We start from the raw sequence: 19,704 nt of genomic DNA, 5'->3' as shown, positions 1-19,704 counted from the left end.
TAATAACGCAAATGAAATGCAAATGCTATACTTTTTTTACAACTACTTTACAGGGAAGTTTAGAGCGCGGCAAGGAATGTTTTGTAGGCAAAATGTTTAACATTTTTTTAATTTTTAGCATTGCTGAGCGGGTGGTTATTTAACATAACTGTTCAAAGTGAATCATAAATCGGTAATGTCGGTCAAAAGGCGGTAAAAGAATATTAATAAAACAAAAACAGTTTGTCAAAAAGGCGCGAAAAATGCACATGCTGTGGCCCTGTGGGATTAGATGTGGGAGCCAAACAAAGAACCGAACGGAGCCAAACTTTTGCACATACCTACAGTGAAATTTGATAACCAGAATTTAGGAAGACGACTTTATAGCGGTACTTAAATGTATTTGATGTTGAAACAAAGCAAATAGGTTTACGAGACAATTATTAAATCACAAATTAATTAAATTGGGCCTGCTCACAATGCAAGATTGCTGTGTCCCATGCTTATTGGTCTATTTAAACTTTAGTCTTAAAGTCGTCTTCCTATTTCAGAGTTTTCTGTTTATGACTGTAAACTTTAGCAATATCCGTAGGCCACTTTTTTGGTTAAAATATTTGAATTAGTTGTAGAGTTATATGAATCAATAGCTAAGTTCATGAATGAACGAATTTATTCTTTTTTATGATTATGACACCCTGTGTAAAAATACGCAAAGCAAATAGCGCCATTTCAAGAAACTTTAAACGATATACTGTTGTTTCAGTATTAAAATTCAGTACGTCACTTTTAAGTTTTAAAGTAAGATCACAAATATCAAACACGAATATCGAGATCATACAAGGCTTTAAGGATACCGTTGTAAATCGGACATGCCATTCTACAAATGTAAGGTCAATTAGAAGTTCCTTTAACTAATTATGAGGTGAAAATGTGCACGTTGTTAATGTGGGCGCAATAAAAAAGGTTTCTACCATCCACTTTCATAATTTGTTATCTGGGTACACAATCACATTGTTAAGAAGTTTTGAAGATGAAGTTGCATATTTTTTTAATCTGGCTATTTATTACCCATATATGAAAAACTGCAAATTTTTCACTCATCAATTTTTATAGATGAATGTTTTTCAAATCTAGAACTGTAATAATTCTTAGTACAATCATTTTTTATTCTGATTTAAATCTACATACAATAAGTTTTGATTTTATTATAAATATTTACAATTATGTTAATTAATATTTCAACAACATCTATGTATAACAATTATATATTAATAAACTTAAAAGGTAAATTTGTGTTTTTTATTAGAATCAGCATTATTCAATTTTAAGGTCGGAGTATCAATTGTTAGAAACTATATCTTGCTTTGGTTCCAGAATTCTCAAAAATGTTAAATGATATTTTCCACCGTTGAATATATATTTTTGACGTGTCAGACTTCTTAACTATTTGTGAGGAAATCTCAATGTTATAATGATAACATAATAAACATTTAATATATTAAAATTAAATAAGAAAATTATCAACAGTATCAATATTGAATGACTTTAAGGATTAGTGCTGCAAATTGATAACTATAGATCATCTGCATCAGCTCGCTGAAAGTTGTTTATCAATATTTTCAACATAAAGTAAATTTGAGACAGTAAATATAGCGCTAATAATTCAAAGACAAAATAACAATGTTTTGAGTCATTGATTAAATATGATTACAAATTTCTCGTTCTATGCCTTTCACATGTGATTAACAAGCGCAGTTTCCCTTAGATGCTATAAACATTAAAAATCTATTGATCATAGAAAACATGACCATTTTCATCCAACAAATAAAAACATTTAAACATCCCTAAAATCCCTCGAAAAATGTTAACAATTAGAAAGGTACCAATCTTGCCGTAACTTCTCTTTGGCCCTAAATACAAACATATTAAATTGGGTATAATTATTGTTTGTTCGGAAAAATACAAAAGTTATATAGAAATGACTAGAATTCTTTTAGGTTTAAAACTACGTTATAAAAATAGACGATTTTTTTCCCCAGGAGAAATTATGTTATTTATTTAATTTAATTTACTCCAACTTCCAACAAATACAATTAATTTTAGATATGTAAAAAAACATTACATTTGATTAAATGCCATACCTGATCTTTTACACTTTTCTATCAAGTGATCCATTGCACTTCATGTCTTCACTAAAAAGTAATCGAATTAACCGTTTGTACGTAAAATGATTCAAAAATAAGATACCTGACTTTTTCTTTTTGGTCTTGTCTTTTCATCATAACCTATCAAAATCATAGAAGTATAAAAAGATCATGGTGGTTATTTTGGCTTTCAAATGTAACTAAACTTCAACCATTTTTTCATAAAACAATATAAAAAAATTGAAATTCATTATTTTTTTCATAACATTTAAAAAAATAAAAGAATGTGTTTTTAAACACAAGAAAAAAATATAAATATACAGTTAAACCTAAATATAGAATACATCGAAAGAATTTATCAGATGTCGCCTTGGGTTTAGCCGCTGAGAATTTTATAACTAGAAGCATAGTATCCTTAATGTTGTAAAAAGTAACTCTCGGATCATAATAACTATGTATAACACTGTTATTTTGGTTCGCAGTGTTATAAATTTTTGGACGAAAAATTTAGAAAAGAACCTGTCAAATNAAAATACAGGGGGGGGTCAAATTGACCCCCCCCCCCAGCAGGAATAGGGTTAATAAATAATGCCGCCATAAAATAACCTTTAAAACATATTCGAATTATACCTCTTTATTATTTTACAAATCAATATGTTTAATAGTCCATCACAAGGTCATTGAAATTAAAAAGAGTAATTGATTATTTACCTCGTTTCTCCAAAGCCTGTTCTTATAGTTGTTGGAGAAACTAAAAAAAGTAGTTTGATCTTTAGTAATTAGATTGATTTCCTAAACTGACCAAAACTGAAGCAGAATATAAGGATTTTAGTATTTACAAACAAATGATTTAGGTAATGCTAATGATGAAAGAATATGATTCTTACAAATACCTTTATAAAACAAAGAAACATGCCTGGACAGTGGACACTGCACAATATACATACTCATGAGAATGTATAACAGAAAGCTTAGCGTAATATATAAAGCTATGCCAAAAGTAACAACAAAGTAAAGGACCACTTTTTTAGAATTATACAGAATTACAGAAACGATTGTTAAAGGCGAGATTGAAACTAAACCATACATATTTAGTTAACATTTAAAAATAATCACATTTTTGTCTGCAAGAGAAAGACAAAGAAAATAAGTCTGAATAAAAAACTTTACTTTAAAAATTGACACCAATGTTTCTTCTTATCAGATCCAATCAAATATTTCCAACTGCCGGGAGATTTCTTTCTTGGAATTATTTTTTCTTCAGTATGAAATATAAGACTGCCATGTTTTGTAAGGAAACTAATTCGATTGTTTGTTAAAAATGAAAGGAGGGAAATCTATACCTATCAAATATTTCTTTAAATTAGTTTTTATTTTATCTGATGCGTTTGTAAACTGAAAGGAACAGAGTTTTTGCCACAAAGTCAAATTTTCTAATCCTTATATCTTCGCAACCATATGGTGCAATCCTTTCAAACGTAAAATATCTGATCTAACAGAATCCATATTTTATAAAATATCAAAGGTCTATGACATTGCGTAAGAAAGATATAGGGATTGAACAATTAGAGTTTGTCACAAAACTCAGTTCCTTTCTGGTTACAAACGCATAAGATAATAAATACTGATACAGATAATAAGGAAATATTTTTAGGTATCATAAAATCGATTCCCTTTAAATCAAAAATCCAAAATGTTTGATTTAGCTGTCTGACAAGAAATTACATCAAAAAACACTCAGAAAATAATGAACTAATTTTTTAATAACTTTTCTATGCAGTTAAACTTAATGTCTAAATGTCGTTTGCAAGATTATTTAGAATATACATTATAAAGAGAACAATATAAATTCAGTAGCATAGTAAGCCAATAGTCCTCTTGCTCCACTTGGATTCTTGGGCAAAGGTTTAAATAAGACGGGGTAGGTACAAATTTGCTTGCCCCATCTAAAGGTGGTTGTTTTCCCACAAAAAAATAAAGGAGTTCAACTTTTTTTAAATTAAGCTAATTTTAATAGTCTTATCTATAAATAAGTTTTGGTGTAACGTTTTCGTTTATATTCGATGTCAGACATATCGGATTTTTGACTCACCAGTAAACGGTTTAAAATCAACATAACCGCTTTCATTTTCATAAAAACTCCCTTCAAGAATTTCAGAAGATTCAGCTTTCTTGAAAGTCAGAAGCTAGAATATTTCCCCCTAAGCCTTGTTTCTTAATCTGTTTCATTTCCTTATTAAATATAAGTATATCTTTTCTAACTAAAAATTCTTTAAATCATTAAAGGGGCTGTTGACGTAATTTCAAGTGATGGAGTGGCCTGTCCGATTAACAACGGCACCTTTAGAGACTTTGTTTTATAAAGAATGCATATCCAGCATCTTCTCTTTTTAATTAATTATCTTAATCTGCTCATTGGAGGAAATTGTCCGAATAGAACACTTTTTATTATACGTCTTTTACTTTGTTGATCAGAAAAAGGTTTAAAGTTATAATTATGAATCTGACATGCACCTTTTTTAATTGAAGGTCACTAAAAATATTTAGTACAGTCCCTTCAAGTCAAAATCTTAGCAGTTATCTGGAAGTGAAAAGTGAAGAGTTGTAATAAAATCCTTGACAGTAAATAGCATTGTTAGGCCTAAAACGCGGTTAAAAATTTAAACAGAAATTTTAAAAGTTTTGTAAAGTTGATGCTAATTAAAACTTTTAAAAGTTTCATAGCTTTGTCTTGATACCAGCATTGTGTAATATGTACAGCTTTTGTATATTTACTAAATATATTCAAGTTTTTCCAATGCTGGTATATTTTACAGAGTGCATTATACAATAAGTATTTAATTTGAGAAAATAAAGACTGACTCTCAGAAAAATGTATATAAAGTAGCATTGAAAAAAATGTAAAGACAAAACAACAATTTTGACATTCCAAAGATGGCAATGCCATTTTCACAACAGTACCCCTTCATCTAATTAAATAAAAACTAAGTATTTATACTTATAATTGTGGTGACAAAAGTGACTTGCACATTTGTCTACAAGAAAATATAAAGAAATTATCAGAATCAAACACCCTAGAAAAGACTACATTAGCCTCCAGATTTTTGATCAGATAAAGATTTCAAGAGAATCGGGCATTGCCATCTTTGCATGGAGAGTCATTGGAAATTCGCTTGCAGTCCCTTTTAGTGTTACCTGAGTCCGAATTTTATGAATTTGAGCCACGTCTCAAATCCACCAAAACCGGTTTCAATTGAGCGCCGGCTTAAATCTTGAAACATAGAATACTGTGGGACTTGAAACATTGAATACTGTGGAACCAATTATATTTCAGCCGCGTCTCAAATTTAAGCCACGGCTCAAATTCTTTAAATTCGGCCTGAGATAACTTGAAAGATTCATGAGAAAAAACGTAAAAATTTCAAAAGAAATCGGGTCAAGCAATATTTTATATTAAATTTTAAGGTGTAAAGCACTATTTACCCATTTTCGATGACAGCCTTGAATATATGTATATTAGCGAAGTAAGACAATGGACATAATAATTGAAAGCGATGATAACTTAAGCATATGTACAATTTACTTTATTTAAACATACAGTATTAAAAATACTAAAGGAAAGAAGGGATTAATTTGGAATTTAGAGGATTTTAGAAGTAGTTGTAAGATAAAAGTCTTTCTAAGTCCGAAAGTTTTCTTTAATAACTCGTCAAAACAGAATGAATTCCTTCCTTTCCTTTTAACTTTTGTCAAGGTTGATTGAATCTGTAAAAGCTGGTTGTTAATGGTAGAAACTAATATTGGCATGCTAGAGCTTGTATTGACCAATAACAATGAGAAGTAATGAGAAGTTTCAATTTTATACAGTTTCAGCAAAGATGTCGAAGCTTTGTTATGTACAGTTAAATTTAAAGCATAGTTTGAATTCAAGCTTGACAAAACGATTTATAAGCCTGCATCAGTTGAGTACAGTCGATTGAATGCAAATTCAAGTAAGGGCCGGAAAGAAACTTCAAGCATAAAATATTTAACTATTACAAATAATGATCCTTTTTTTAGTTTGAAAAGATTCTTTCCTACCCAATTTACCACTTTAAAGTCACTTACTCGGTAAATCTAGAAATAAAAAGACGCATTATACATTATCATTCTCTTACTATTCTTCAATCTTCAAATAGACAGCTTTACTTTATTCTAATCTTATACAGTTACTTCCCTTTCTAATTTCTTTTCTTTATAATCATTATCTATTTTCGTAAAAACAAATGTTTGTGATTTAAAAAATAGTGTGTATAAAACGCTAAAGATGAAAAACGAAAATCACATTGACTATTTCTTGCTTTTTAGCGCTATTTTTGGTTGTTGCAAAAATTTGATTCCTTTAATTATCTTACTTTTAAACCACTCTCTTATTCAGTTTCATGTTTTGTGAGACTCACGCTTTGGAAAACTCATTAACAGAAATTACAGTTTTGCAAACAAACGATTCCCTTGATAATTCATGTTTATGCACAAGATGAAGTCAGTTCTTGAAGATCAAACAAATAGAAATTAGAACATTTCATGCATTTTTATTATAATAAAAGATTGTCATTTCTGCATGGATGGACCTATGTATTGGTTTATTCTATATGTATAAATAAAGTAGAAATATCTGTTTGTCTATTTGGATGTTAGACGGATTCGCCTCAAATTTTGATTGGGGAGCTCAGTGGAACCACGGAAAAGGTTTTAGTAGTGTCTAGAAATTTAAAGTCGAGTGGGTATAGTAAATTATTATAAAATTACAATTCCAAAATATCAATATGATTTAAAGGGAGTGAAAGGCAATGTATGGTAGTTGAACTGGATATTTATAGTGCAGTGGAGAAATTTTTTAAGATTCCTTTGAGACATATAATCCGTTTTAATGTTACTGAGTTTGAGCGCAAAGTTGTCATTCAAAATCAACAATTTGGGTGATTACATTTTGAGAATCGAGTTTTTAAAAATTATTAGATAACGACGACGAAAATGTATCAAAAATTCTACAGTAAACTTTTTAGATGTTTAAGAACATATTTCTCAATATGAATTTGTTAATAAATCAATGCTGTTAAATTAAATTATTTCTTTTTAATCAAAACATTGGATTTATTTTTTTTTACGAATTTGTTCGCAGATTTATTAAAATTATTCAAATGTCGTCTTTTCAATAAAAATTCTAGAAAATATAAAGAAAATTTTTGTGAACAATGGGACATGACAAAACCAATATTTGAAAAGATTAATTATTTTCGATGGTTAAATGTCTCAAATGAACCCTAAAAAATGTCTCCACAATACAACATTCTCAGTTCAATTACCATACATTGCGGGTCACTCCCATTAAAGAAAATTGAGAAACTACCGTTAAATAAATAGTTTTATTTTGAAAATAACCAATTGGAATGATGTGATTTTTAACTTTCTTACATTCTACAATTTGTTTTCAGTTGAGTTGTTTCAGCTTAGTTAGGTTGTTTAAAGTTAAGATAGTATTTTAGTTTGTTTCAGCTTATCTCAATCAGGAAAGTTTACTGTACAGTTTATATGTGCACTGTATATAAAGTAACTATCAATTTCCACATCTGGTAGTATGCCTCTGTTAAGAAAAGCAGATGTAAACACTTCAAACTCTGAATTCAAATTCTTAAGTTTTGTAATATTTTTACAGTTATTTTTAAAGAAATACTCAACATTCAAAATTCTTTTGTAAAATGTCCACTTATTTACCACATAGTGTACAGTGTACAATAATACACTCTTCTAGCAGACAATCATTTCCAGAGTAACAACATATTTCAATAAAAGAGTTAATGATTTTTCCACCAAAGACAAATTCATCAGTCAAAAATTTTATTTTATTTTATCGGTAAAACGAGGTCCAAGAATTTTCATTGTAGATTTTTTTTTATCGGTAAAACAAGGTCCAAGAAAGTTTTTAAATCTTCTTTTTTGGCTTTTCTTTTTGATCCTACAGAATACCTAAAAAATGACCAAATGGTTTTAAAAATATACCTGTTGACCACAATAGGCACTGGGAGGGCTAGAATAAAAACCCCAAGCAGTGCACAGAACCCACCTATGAGCTGAAAATATTTCAGTTTCAAACGTCACATATGATATGTCAATTGAAAATGAAAAAAATATAAATATAAGTGAGGAAAATTTTTCCGAAAGGCTTCAATAACTCGCCATTAACCTTCTAATCCCTATATCTTTGCTATCAGATAAATGTGTAAATCTTTAATGGTTCGAATTTTGACTATTTGATCTAACATAAATCTTAGATTGAGATATCAAAGCTCAACGGTATAAGCTTGCCAAGATATAAAGAATAGAAAGATAGAAAATGGTTTAAGTAATTAGTTTCTTTATATATATCCTATTACGTTATGTTCAATTTCGGCAACAGTAGCTGAACCTTAGTCTTACCCAAAGGCGCTTTGCATAAAGATAATGCATTAGAAATATATCCAACTATTGCATTTGCATATGCACTGTACATCTGTTTTTTATGTTTTTAACAATTTTTTTAATACCAAAATGTGTATAGTTTATGTAAATTTTCTATTGCGCTATCTTTATTATTAGCTATGTCTTTGGTTAAACCTAATACAACTGTGTTTTGCTATTGGTTTAATCAAATCACAGGTTAAACAATAAAATTTTGTTTTTATTTAATTTTAAGACCTTTCATTTCACAAGAAACCTCGACGTAAATATTTTAACCTTTCCCGCAGCAGTTGTTGGAGCCAGAGATCCGCTGCCAACTGTAGTAAGCACCATGAGCCCCCACCAGAAGCTGTCAAGGAAACTCCACTTAGCCTTTGCGTCCTTTTCCGCGAAGTAGATGAGGCTACAAATACGAAATTAGATATATATTATAGTTTTTGAACCATCCCCCTCCCGGCCTGGCTATTTTTAGAAATATACTTTAGAATAAGATCTTTTTCAATTGAAAGTTGGGAAATCAGTTTTTATTAAAACCGGTTTTAAGTTTTAAGTTTCAGCAATTTTACTTTAGATACTTTATCTAGATTTAGTACCCCGTCCAACTATATTAAAACGTAAGTATCTCATATATTCTACATCGCAGAATAATAATGAGAATATAGCCGAGAATGATATATATGTTCCGCATTCAGTTCTTGAATACAAAACTAAGAAGTTCTGCTCCCAACACATGCTGATTAATTAATTACTGTACAAAATTTTAAAATTTATTAATTTCTTTCTTGAAGAGAATTCTAATACTTTCTCTGACAAACTAAAAAGGACTAAATGGTTACAAACAAATGAAAACTAATTGTGAACCCTATTTCAAAACTATTTAACCGAAAGTGCATCAAATGGTTTCTTTAAGTTGTTGCTCTGACTTTAAAAAAAAATATTTAAAACCGGGGTGACTATATACTTTTTAAATACAGGGCCTGACCCAAATACCGGTGTCGGCGTTTTTGAACCTCTTTAATATTTTCAATTGACTCAAGAAAGAGCTCTAATGTATAGTTTTAAATATATTTCACGCGCAAGTATGAACAAAAAAATTCATCCGGTTAAATATTTGAAATTAATAAGATTTTTGTTCTTTTAAATAGCTCTAAAAAAAGAGGAATTATTATTTAACCCTATCCCTGCTGGGGTACTTGAAAACCAGGATATGCTGGGGGGGGTCAATTTCCCCCCCCCCTCTAAATCCCATGTTTTATGTCACAATCTGACAAATGATACATCATTAGAAATCTCTTGTGCTCTACTTTTAGAATCTGCAAAAAAATTTGCAAATTTGCAAAAATTGAATTTTTTATTGCAAAATCCAGTTATATAGTAAAAATGTTTGCAAAAAAAAATTTGTCCAAAAAATGAAAAATTATACATTTTTAAAAAACCCTTGACCATGCCATTTCAAATATGCAAAAATTTTTGCAAAATTTTAAATAACCTGATTTTTAATCAAGAAAAACTAAAAATTTGAAAATTTTCTTTGACAGGTTGTTTGCAAAAAAATTGCACTTTTTTTTTGCAAAACTTAAACAATCCGTTTCCTTATGTCATAGGCTTTCCAAAAAGCTAAATTTGATCAAAATCTGACAAGAGAAAGTGTGTTAAAACAAAGATTTAGTTTGTTACAGGGAAAAGCAGTCATTCAGGCAGTGTGCCTGAGGACTCAGGCAGTTAGTATTAAAGCCCGGTTTTAGGCCTAAAGGGAGGGCTTTGGGTATGTAAGAAAAGTCAGAAAATTCCAACAGCCTCAGACCAATACTTTTTGAGTTATGTCAAAAATACTACAGGGGGGGCAGGAATAGGGTTTAAACAAATAAGATTCCAATCTTACAAGAATTTGCTTTAGTTTGACGTAAAGCTAAAATGAAAGAATACCTAGATACAGTGAGAACAGAAACCCAAACCAGAATCATGAGCAGACCAAGTTCCTAAAAATTTGAATGATTTTGATTTTTTAAATATAACTTCATTTAGTATGCAAATACTATTCTAATGTCAGCTTTGTGTAGAAGAGGTGGGGGGAAGAAAGCACACATATTGAAAATGTATTTTTTTATTGATAGTAAATTATTCAAAGATGCTTTTTTTTAAGAAATAGAATTTATAATTCACATTATTTTATGTAAATTCCCAGTGGTACTTTTTCCAGGTTTTTATTGGTATTTTTATTATCTTACATTGTGTGTAATAAGCGTTATAAAAATTCTATTGTATGAAAGACAAGAATTCAATTGTATGAGAAAAATGTTAAAATTATTATTTTATTAGCTTCTTTAACTATCAAACACTTTTTAGGATCTTCTTTATATTTTCCGCTGTAATCTACTAAACAAGAAGAAATTTGTTTGTATGTGAAGTTTTAGAAATTTATGTTTGTATTTCAAAGCGAAATACCATCATTTGACTAATCAATTTCAATAAGATGTTATACCTTGTATGCTTGTTGAAGGGTAGACAGCAAACTCTGGAGGCCAGCAAAGTGCCGAACCAACTTAAAAATTTCTTTTTTTTGTGATAAATGTTTAAAATACAAAAAAAACAATGAGTTAATTTTCATATTTTTTTTCAAATTAATAATATCAAAGTATTTCTTTTCATTATTTGATAGTGTTTATGAAAGGAATTGAGTTTTTGCCACAAACTCTGATTTTCTAATTCCTATAACTTTGCAACCCGTTTTCCTAGACCTTTGATATTTCAAACTATTAGTTCTCTTAGATCAAATTGTCTAACTTTGAAATGTCAAAGGTTTACATCATCAGGTTACAAAGATATAGGGGTTAGAAAATGTGAGTTTGTGGCAAAAACTCAATTCCTTTCCAATGTTAAAGTAACGAAACGAATAAAAGCTATGGACATACATATATAATATAATTAGCAATTTCAAGTAGACAAGCATTACCTTGAAAACCCTGAGAATCCGCATAACCCTGATAAGTCGAAGAACCTTTCCTGCCCGTCCGATAACCAGCGTATCCTTAAAAGGAGTGGCTGGTTAGGTATGGAGGTTGATCAGAGAGTTTAGTATTATACAGAACATATATAGGGTTCGTTTGATACCTTTCAAACGTTATTCTGGAGGATAAGTACAAAGAAAGAGATCTGCTCTTTAAAAATCATGAAGGTAGTCCATTGGAGGCACGCTCTCAAGAACCGATTTTTTTTAATGATGTCACTCAAAAAAGATGTAACAACACTTCTTGTATAACCTAATGCTTATCATCATTAATAGGTTTTATTTCTATTCTATTCAGTCATCTGTTTCTGTAAAGTTTGAAATTCGCAAAGGCGATATTTGAAGAACTCAGAAAACAAATTTGTAAAGAATAATGAATTCAATATAATGACGATAAAGATTAAATAATTATAGATTATGTATTCTATTATTAGTTTCATAATTTTCTTTTAAGAAAGTTGTTCCTGAAAAAACTAGTTTATGGAAGAATTATTGTTACGGTTTTCAATCGGGTTATTAAATAATTTCAAAAATCGATTCTTGAGAGCAAGCCTCCAAAATGGACCATCCTCGTGAATGTTAAAGATCGAGTTTGCGCTCTTAACAAGCAATTATACACCGAAAAACGTTTTTAGGTATCAATACTATAATACTGAACTACCATACCTTTAAAGGGAGTGTAAACGCAATTTCGAGTGACCCTTTATTTTAATAGTGGCATATCTGATTCAAAACAGTACCCTTAGAACCTTTTTTGTTGTTGCAAAAATCAGAATTTATAGATATTTTTCTATTTTAAAAATTGTTAGGATTCAACAGATTTCTTGACGGAAAGACGACGATATCCTACAAATCGTTGCTATGAAAAAGTCACTATAAATAAAAGGTCACATGAAATTACTTCAATGAAATTCCTTTAATTGCATAATTTAATTATTACAAATTTACAATCTATTTCAGAAAATGCTTAATGTATTTGGTTTACATCAGGTCCATCAGGTGTACACTGTACATTGCAGTTTTACCAAGGAATTTTTAAGATTTTTTAGTAAAAGATTTAGATTTTATTAAATTTCTATATAGAAATTATAAATACATAAATATAAAAGTTTAATGCATGGCAAAATCAGGTTTTGTCTTTCTTACGACGGGAATCGAGTCTTTTCGACAAACTTAAATTGTCTAATCCCGAAATCTGTGCAGCCTGCTTGTTATTTCAAACTTAATAATTAATAGTTCAAAATATCTAAGATACGATATTGGATTGAAAAATGTAGAGATTAGAAAATCAGAGTTGGTGGCAAAGACGCAATCCTTTTAAATAGTTGTGGTTTAAACACTTATTAGTTGTCACGGAACTTGGGCAGATATATTTTCAGATAAAAAATCTTAAGCAAACGAAAAGAGGAAAGTTTGAAAGGTTTAAGCAAAAAAAAGAGGAAAGTTTGAAAGGTTTAAGCAAAAAAAAGAGGAAAGTTTGAAAGGTTTAAGTCCTTGTCTGACTCATTTTTTGTTTCAAACAGACCAATGCAATTTAAATATTTTTCATAAAAAGTTAGTGGAATTGCAAATCCAATAACAAAAAAAACTATCGCACCTTCTTTTGCCATTTTTAAGATTTTAAAAATCATTTCGAATTTTATTTGTTAAACTTTTAATTCACATGGTGAAGCATTATTCTAGAAGAAATTTCATCCATCAGGGAGACATAACAAAACTTCAGCAGTTTTGAAACTTTTACAAGATCCCCGACTGAATAAAAACTTAAATATACTACAAAGGCAGAGGCTCTCCGGAACTTAGTAAAATAGAGACGTTGGATAGAAGAAAATGCGTAAATTAACCAATTTCTCAATTACACATTTAATTTTCCCATAATTTTAGTTTGTTTCATCTTAAAACTGACCTTGAATATTTATTAGAAAACTAGCTGAATTTCTAGTTACACCCGTCGTTTACCCGCGCTTGGTTTTAAGTGGTACCCGTGCCCGTGAAATTAAAAAAAACTTTATTGTTTTAACCTATGTCAAACCCTGCCAACCTATGGCCGGGTTCCCTAAAATACCTACCAATTTGGTTCAGACGTTTGGCCAGGTATAGCGAACATAAAAACGAGCGTAAAGCTTTATTTAATAGATAATTCAATTTTAATAAAAAAATAGGCACATGAACCCTGAAATGTATAAAGGAATTGAGTCTTTGTCACAAACTCTGATTTTCTAATCACTATATCTTTGGAACCAAATGTTACAGACCTTAGATATTTCAAACTATGAGTTCTGTTGAATCAAATAATCAGAGTTTGAAATATCAAAGGTTTACAACATCGGGTTCTAAAGATATTGGGGTTTAAATATTTGATTTTGTTACAAAAACTCAATTCCTTTACAAACACTTTTCTTGGAAGTTGGGGGGGGGGGGGTGTCAGGAGAAAGTCGGCGGCACTCCTAAGAATTCGTCCAAATATCTTATCAAAGGAAACTTTGTTTTTTCTAAATGTGATTGCTTTTGTATACAAGTTTAGATTTCGTTGTATTCTATCTAGAAACAAATATACCTACTCAAAAATTGCATAACGATTAACATTATTTATTTTCGATGACAAATAAACAGCTCGACCCAGCTAAAGCCAGTTTTCAAATAGAGTATATTTTTTGAGTATATTTTTTACTTCATTTTCTGTATCATCTTGTATACTTTTCGTCTTATCTCACAAAATATGTTAAAAATTTTATCTTTTAAAGAATATGCATAAAATAAGATACATTAAATAAGATTAACAGATAATGAAGTTTGTCTTTCCATCTTCTATCAACTTCTCATGTTGATTAAGAGAGTTTAAACTCATTTCAGGAAAAAGAAGAAATTGAACTTGGAAGCTTCTAGAATAAATTTTAGAACATAACCAAGAAACAAACTAAAATTCTTGCTATGTCACTTTATAGAGCGGGACGGGCAAGTTAAGCTTATATTTTGGTGTAGAACATGAGGAGAATAACAAATATATTTACAATTCTCTCAACAACTGATGTATATATATACTGTATTGTAACTTTATTTATATTATTAGAAATTTCATTTAAAAGTTAGAATATATATGTAAAGATAGACCCTTTGATAAATTGCAGTTTTTGAATTTTCCATATTAGGGACTTTTTGTTACGCATGTGTCATGTTCTCAAATGGCAGCAATTACTTCTAGATTAAATTTTAAGTGACCTTCTATTTGTATAGTGGCATTTACAGCGGTAAACTTAAAAACTTGGCCTTATTTATCTAGCTGAAAATCGAGTTACGACAATATTGAGTGTGCCATATACATTTAAACGCTCCGTGCCATTGGTACCCACATGCACTTAAATTCCAGCTAGAATGAAGCGTTATTTGAGGAAAAAACGCATACAGCCTCTTTAACCGTACCACCGATTATCCCTAGTTAATGTTTTAGAACAAGTTTCATATTATTTCCGAAAAAATGTGTAAATGCAATTTAATGAAACACCCTGGTTTTCAAATTTATAGGAAATATTTGAGATATTCAGATATTGGGTAAACTTGAGATGAGTAGCATTCTTTACATACAGTTTCTTGCTTACTGATTTACATAAACTGGCACATAATACTCATACAGGAACTATTTCTATACTAATTTAGCGGATACATTCAAGTATGAGTGTTAATTTTACGGCGTTTTAGCTCCTTAAATGTGTAAATACTTTCCTGTCCTTAATGATTTTTGTTGGAAACATTATATATGTGACGTGTTTATAGATGTTCGAATCAGAATCAAATTTTTAAGCTCCAATTTATAGTAAAGTTTTAGATCATGATTTAAGAAAAAAATCCCTATCCTTATAGTGTATTAGGCACTAATGTATCGTATTTATAATTAGTTTTTCTTCTATTATATATATACAAATTATGGAGATGAATTATTAATATTAATTATTATTCAGATTGCTTGGTTAATTACAGGTCCTTTCATTTCTATCCTTGTGTTTAATCTCGCATATTCCTATTAATACGGAATATTAACAGGTATACTAGCATTTGGATAAATGAGGATATGTTGAATACTAATTGGAATCTTTTAAGATCCTTTACTTTTCATCTTCATAAAACCTCTTATATTCCGCTCCTTGTTTAAACGTAACCTTAACTTGAAATTCCAAAACTTTTTATAAAAAAGAGGAATTTGAATTTATGCTAATTGATATTATAAAAGGAAAAAATTCTTCCGCTATTTTCAATTTTCTTACAGAATTTTAGGATTTATTTATATATGAATACAATTTTTAAAGATGTTTTAGATCTTGTGAAGGATTTGATTTTTTTTCAACAAACTCAAATTTTCCTTTGCAACCTGATGGTGTAAATCGTTGATATTTCAAACTTTGATTATTTGATGTAACAGAATTCTTAGTGTGAAATATCTAAGGTTTACGAAATTGGGTTGCAAAGATATAGGAATAAGAAAATCAGAGTTTGTTGCACAAAAAATTGTTTTGGACTGACAAACTTTGTTTAACGAATAACAGTTTTAAAATTAAAAAAGGGTTCATTAAAATAATGTAACCGTTTCATTCCATTTAAAGAATATTTCATGAATAAAGAAAAACATTCGTGGTCGTCTTTAAATTTTCCCATCTAGTGGTTTTTGGACAGCCTTAGAGGTCTGTGTACTCATTTTCAACTTTTTTCAAAAGTTGATTTACAAAATTGAACTGTTTTGAATTCTAAATCACTTTATGTCCGGCCTTTCAATCGGAAACTTCGTCTTCTTTAACAAAAGAGTTCTAAACTCTTACTGAAAAAGTTTAAAAGAGACTGTGAGCGTAATTTCAAGTGACTTCAGTGCAAAGTTTGCAATTCCTGATTCATAACAAATATTTGCGATCTTGTTAGCTATCAGTGTCAATACGGACACTAGCAATTAATTGATCAATGCCAAAACCAGGACACGATCCACATGGCTACAATCCCGTGAACTATCAATGCCACTACCACTGGGAGCGAACTTGCTAGCTCTAAATGTCACACAGGGACACAAGCATAGCTATCAAACAAGCTATTATTCGAGCTCTAGATGTCACACAGTGTCACAAGCCTGCTATCAAAGAAGCTATTAGTTAAGCTCAGAATGTCGATGAAAAATCGGAAACGAAACGATCGTTTTTAAAAACGATCGTTTTTTCAAAAAGTTCGTTTTTTAAAAATGGTTGTTTTTAAAACGATCGTTTTTGAAAGCGAACGATTAACAACCCTAATTACAGCACAGCTAGAATAGTCAAAATTTAAGATATACTTCATTATATATATCTGTAGACCATAAACCTACAACCTTTCTCCCTAAAACCCAAACCCTACATTTTTCTCCGACAAACAGACCCAAACTCGTGAAAAGTTAAACAGTTTTTAACATAGTAAATGCTTAAAAGCCATGATTATTGATGTAAACAACAAATCTTTGTAACCCAATGGATATTTATTTTGTAATAGTTGTTTTATTCTGATCACTAGACCCCTCATTTTCTGCTTCTACCAGCAGATAGTAAGAAACTTTAAAAATCAAACATTGTTCACAATTGAATATTTCAACGATTTATTGTGAAACTATACTTATCTTAGGTTAGAAATAAACTTTATTGTGCATTGTCGACTATGGATTAGTAGTTGAGAAAGAGGACATCGACCAGCTTTCGAGCACAATCAACCCTTCAGTGGGATTATCAACCTTGGACCGTTCTCGATCAAGCCTTCAGTGGGATTATCAACCTTAGACCGTTCTCGATCAAGCTTTCAGTGGGATTACCAACCCTTAAGTGGGAGCAATCAACTCTTAAGTGGGATTACCAACCCTTTTAGTGGAATTATTACAACCCTTCAGTGGGATTTTCAACCTTAAAGCAACCTCGATCAACCCTTTAGCCGTCAGGGGTAGCAACCAACCCTTCAGTGGGATTATGAACCCTTCAGTGGGATTATGAACCATTTAGTGGGATTATCAACCCTTCAGTGGGGTTATCAACCTTAGACCTATCTTTGAGCTCACATGATTATGCTAATAATGCTACGTATTTATTTGAAACGCAGCTCAAATGAATAATGGTTTTCTTACGTAGAAGTGTACAAACATAGATAATCAACATTGTACAACGTACTGCAGGTTAACAGAATCTCGTGTTATCCGATATATATCACAAGACTACATAAAAACCTCTGTCAACTAAAGCAAAAAATCTCCATAATAAGATGAGAAAAAAATCCTGCACGTATAGGCTGATCAGTTCCATCCTCAAGAGATAAAAAGCTGTCAAGAAGGATTGAAAAAAAATATAATAAGTCTTGATATCCTAAAGGCATTGTAACATTAATTTAATTATGATCGGATTGTAATCAAGCCGTCTTTGACAGAAAAAGTGTTTGATGTTTGTTTGGGTTTCGACGCTTTTTGCTTAATCTAACAGAGCTATTAAGAGTACGTTGTGAATCAGGCATTTTCATCTATTCATTGAGGTTAAATGTAATTACACTCACAATCCCTTTAACTTTAAATAAAATGAAAGAATTAAATTGTTGTAGTGCATGTTAAAGAATGATTTCCTCCAAGGATTTACTAAAATTTTACACTCAAAACTTTACGCAAAAAAAGACATTCGAAAGAAGCAAAATGGAAAAATGAAAAAGGTCAGGTATTTCTGGATTTTAAAATATAGCTAATTTGGCAGCAAAAATTTAAAAAAATACAAAGTAAGCGATTCTTTGTTTATTTGTTTGTGTAAGTGGGTTTTTTTCTTTCGTATTTTAAATTGCAGCTGCTTAAAAATCAGACTGCAGTTCTGTAAATGAACCGGAACTAGATTCCAGTAATTACAAAGAACTAAAAAAAATATTTGTTTGATAATAAAAAGCTTTTTTTTCATTTCTGAACAAATTTATACAAACTTAAATTGTATATTCTAAAATAATTGACACATTAGATGTAANTTTCTCGAAGAGACCTGTCCCCATCAGCTAATCTATATTATAGTTTATAATTGGATTTACGAAAACAAATAAATAACTCGGATACACACGACAATCCTATATCTATATTATAATTTATTCATGTATTGCAATTAAAAAATATACATCATAAAGATATAGATAGATAGAAAGATAAAAAGATAAATAGAAATAAAAAGATAGAAAGATAGACAGAAAGAAAGATGAATTGCTAGTTAGATAGATAGATAGATAGATAGATAGAAAGATAGATAGATAGATAGATAGATAGAAGGATAGATAGATAGATAGATAGACATGATGATTTTCAGTTTTAAACTTACTCTTACCTTGATACCCTCAACAATGAATCCTACAAAGTATGGTAGGATTGCAAGAAGGTCAACCACGTTCAAGGGTGCACTGAAAAACTTCCACTTCTTAGGGGCGCAGATAAACCTCACAAGGTATTCTAAAATACATCTATATAATAAAACAAGACATTCGTAGGCCCTTCAGCTAGTATTTAATGAGACCAGTGGGGCAATTAACACGTTTGTGAGGGGGGGGGGCGAAATAAAATTTTGAGGGGCTGCAATTTCAGGATTTGAAGTATAAAAACATCATTTTTTAATTAAAAGGGTTGGCTCTGTGATCAATAATATACCAAATTCTTATAATATCCATGACATGTTCTGATCTATGTGTTTAAAAAAATATACTTCCAACAGCTTTAAAATGAACGATGTGAACGAAGCGGCAATTTTCTAGTGTCTTTTCATGTATTTATTAGTGTCTGTTAGTTCCTGGCTTAGTCATATTCACTATGTCCTATAACAGTCTACAGCAATTTGTTTGTAATTCACCCACTAGTTTTGTGTAACCTTAAATGTTATATATATCGTATACTCATGAGAAGTAACATATATACATGTTATTATACTGACTTTGTTTAAGTCGAAAACGAGAAAATAGTTAGAAATTCTATTAGAAATGATGCGCGAAGCGCCAAAGAAAAATGTTAGTATTTTTTTCTTCATTGACAAAATTTGATAAAAGATGGTCCACAATCATAATCATTGATCATGCTGGATTCAAGTGAGGAGGGGGGGG

General features: G+C 30.2%; 1 protein-coding gene across 1 annotated transcript; it reads right to left on the bottom strand.

Annotated features, from left to right (window-relative positions):
• Positions 1–1,236: 1,236 nt before the first annotated feature.
• On the bottom strand, positions 1,237–19,063 carry LOC111711445 (potassium voltage-gated channel subfamily B member 1; the record flags this gene model as incomplete). The annotated part of the gene is made up of 11 exons (XM_023485813.1): positions 1,237–1,889; positions 2,121–2,171; positions 2,227–2,264; positions 2,835–2,874; positions 6,231–6,239; positions 8,163–8,233; positions 8,877–9,003; positions 10,527–10,579; positions 11,083–11,142; positions 11,554–11,628; positions 18,942–19,063. Coding segments are annotated over 10 exons (638 nt in total), but the record flags the coding sequence as incomplete, so codon positions are not given.
• Positions 19,064–19,704: the final 641 nt, after the last annotated feature.

The sequence above is a fragment of the Eurytemora carolleeae genome, unplaced genomic scaffold, assembly GCF_000591075.1.
Source record: "Eurytemora carolleeae unplaced genomic scaffold, Eaff_2.0 scaffold1099, whole genome shotgun sequence".
Taxonomy (NCBI): Eukaryota; Metazoa; Arthropoda; class Copepoda; order Calanoida; family Temoridae; genus Eurytemora; species Eurytemora carolleeae.
This window is presented reverse-complemented; position numbering and strand designations above follow the sequence as displayed.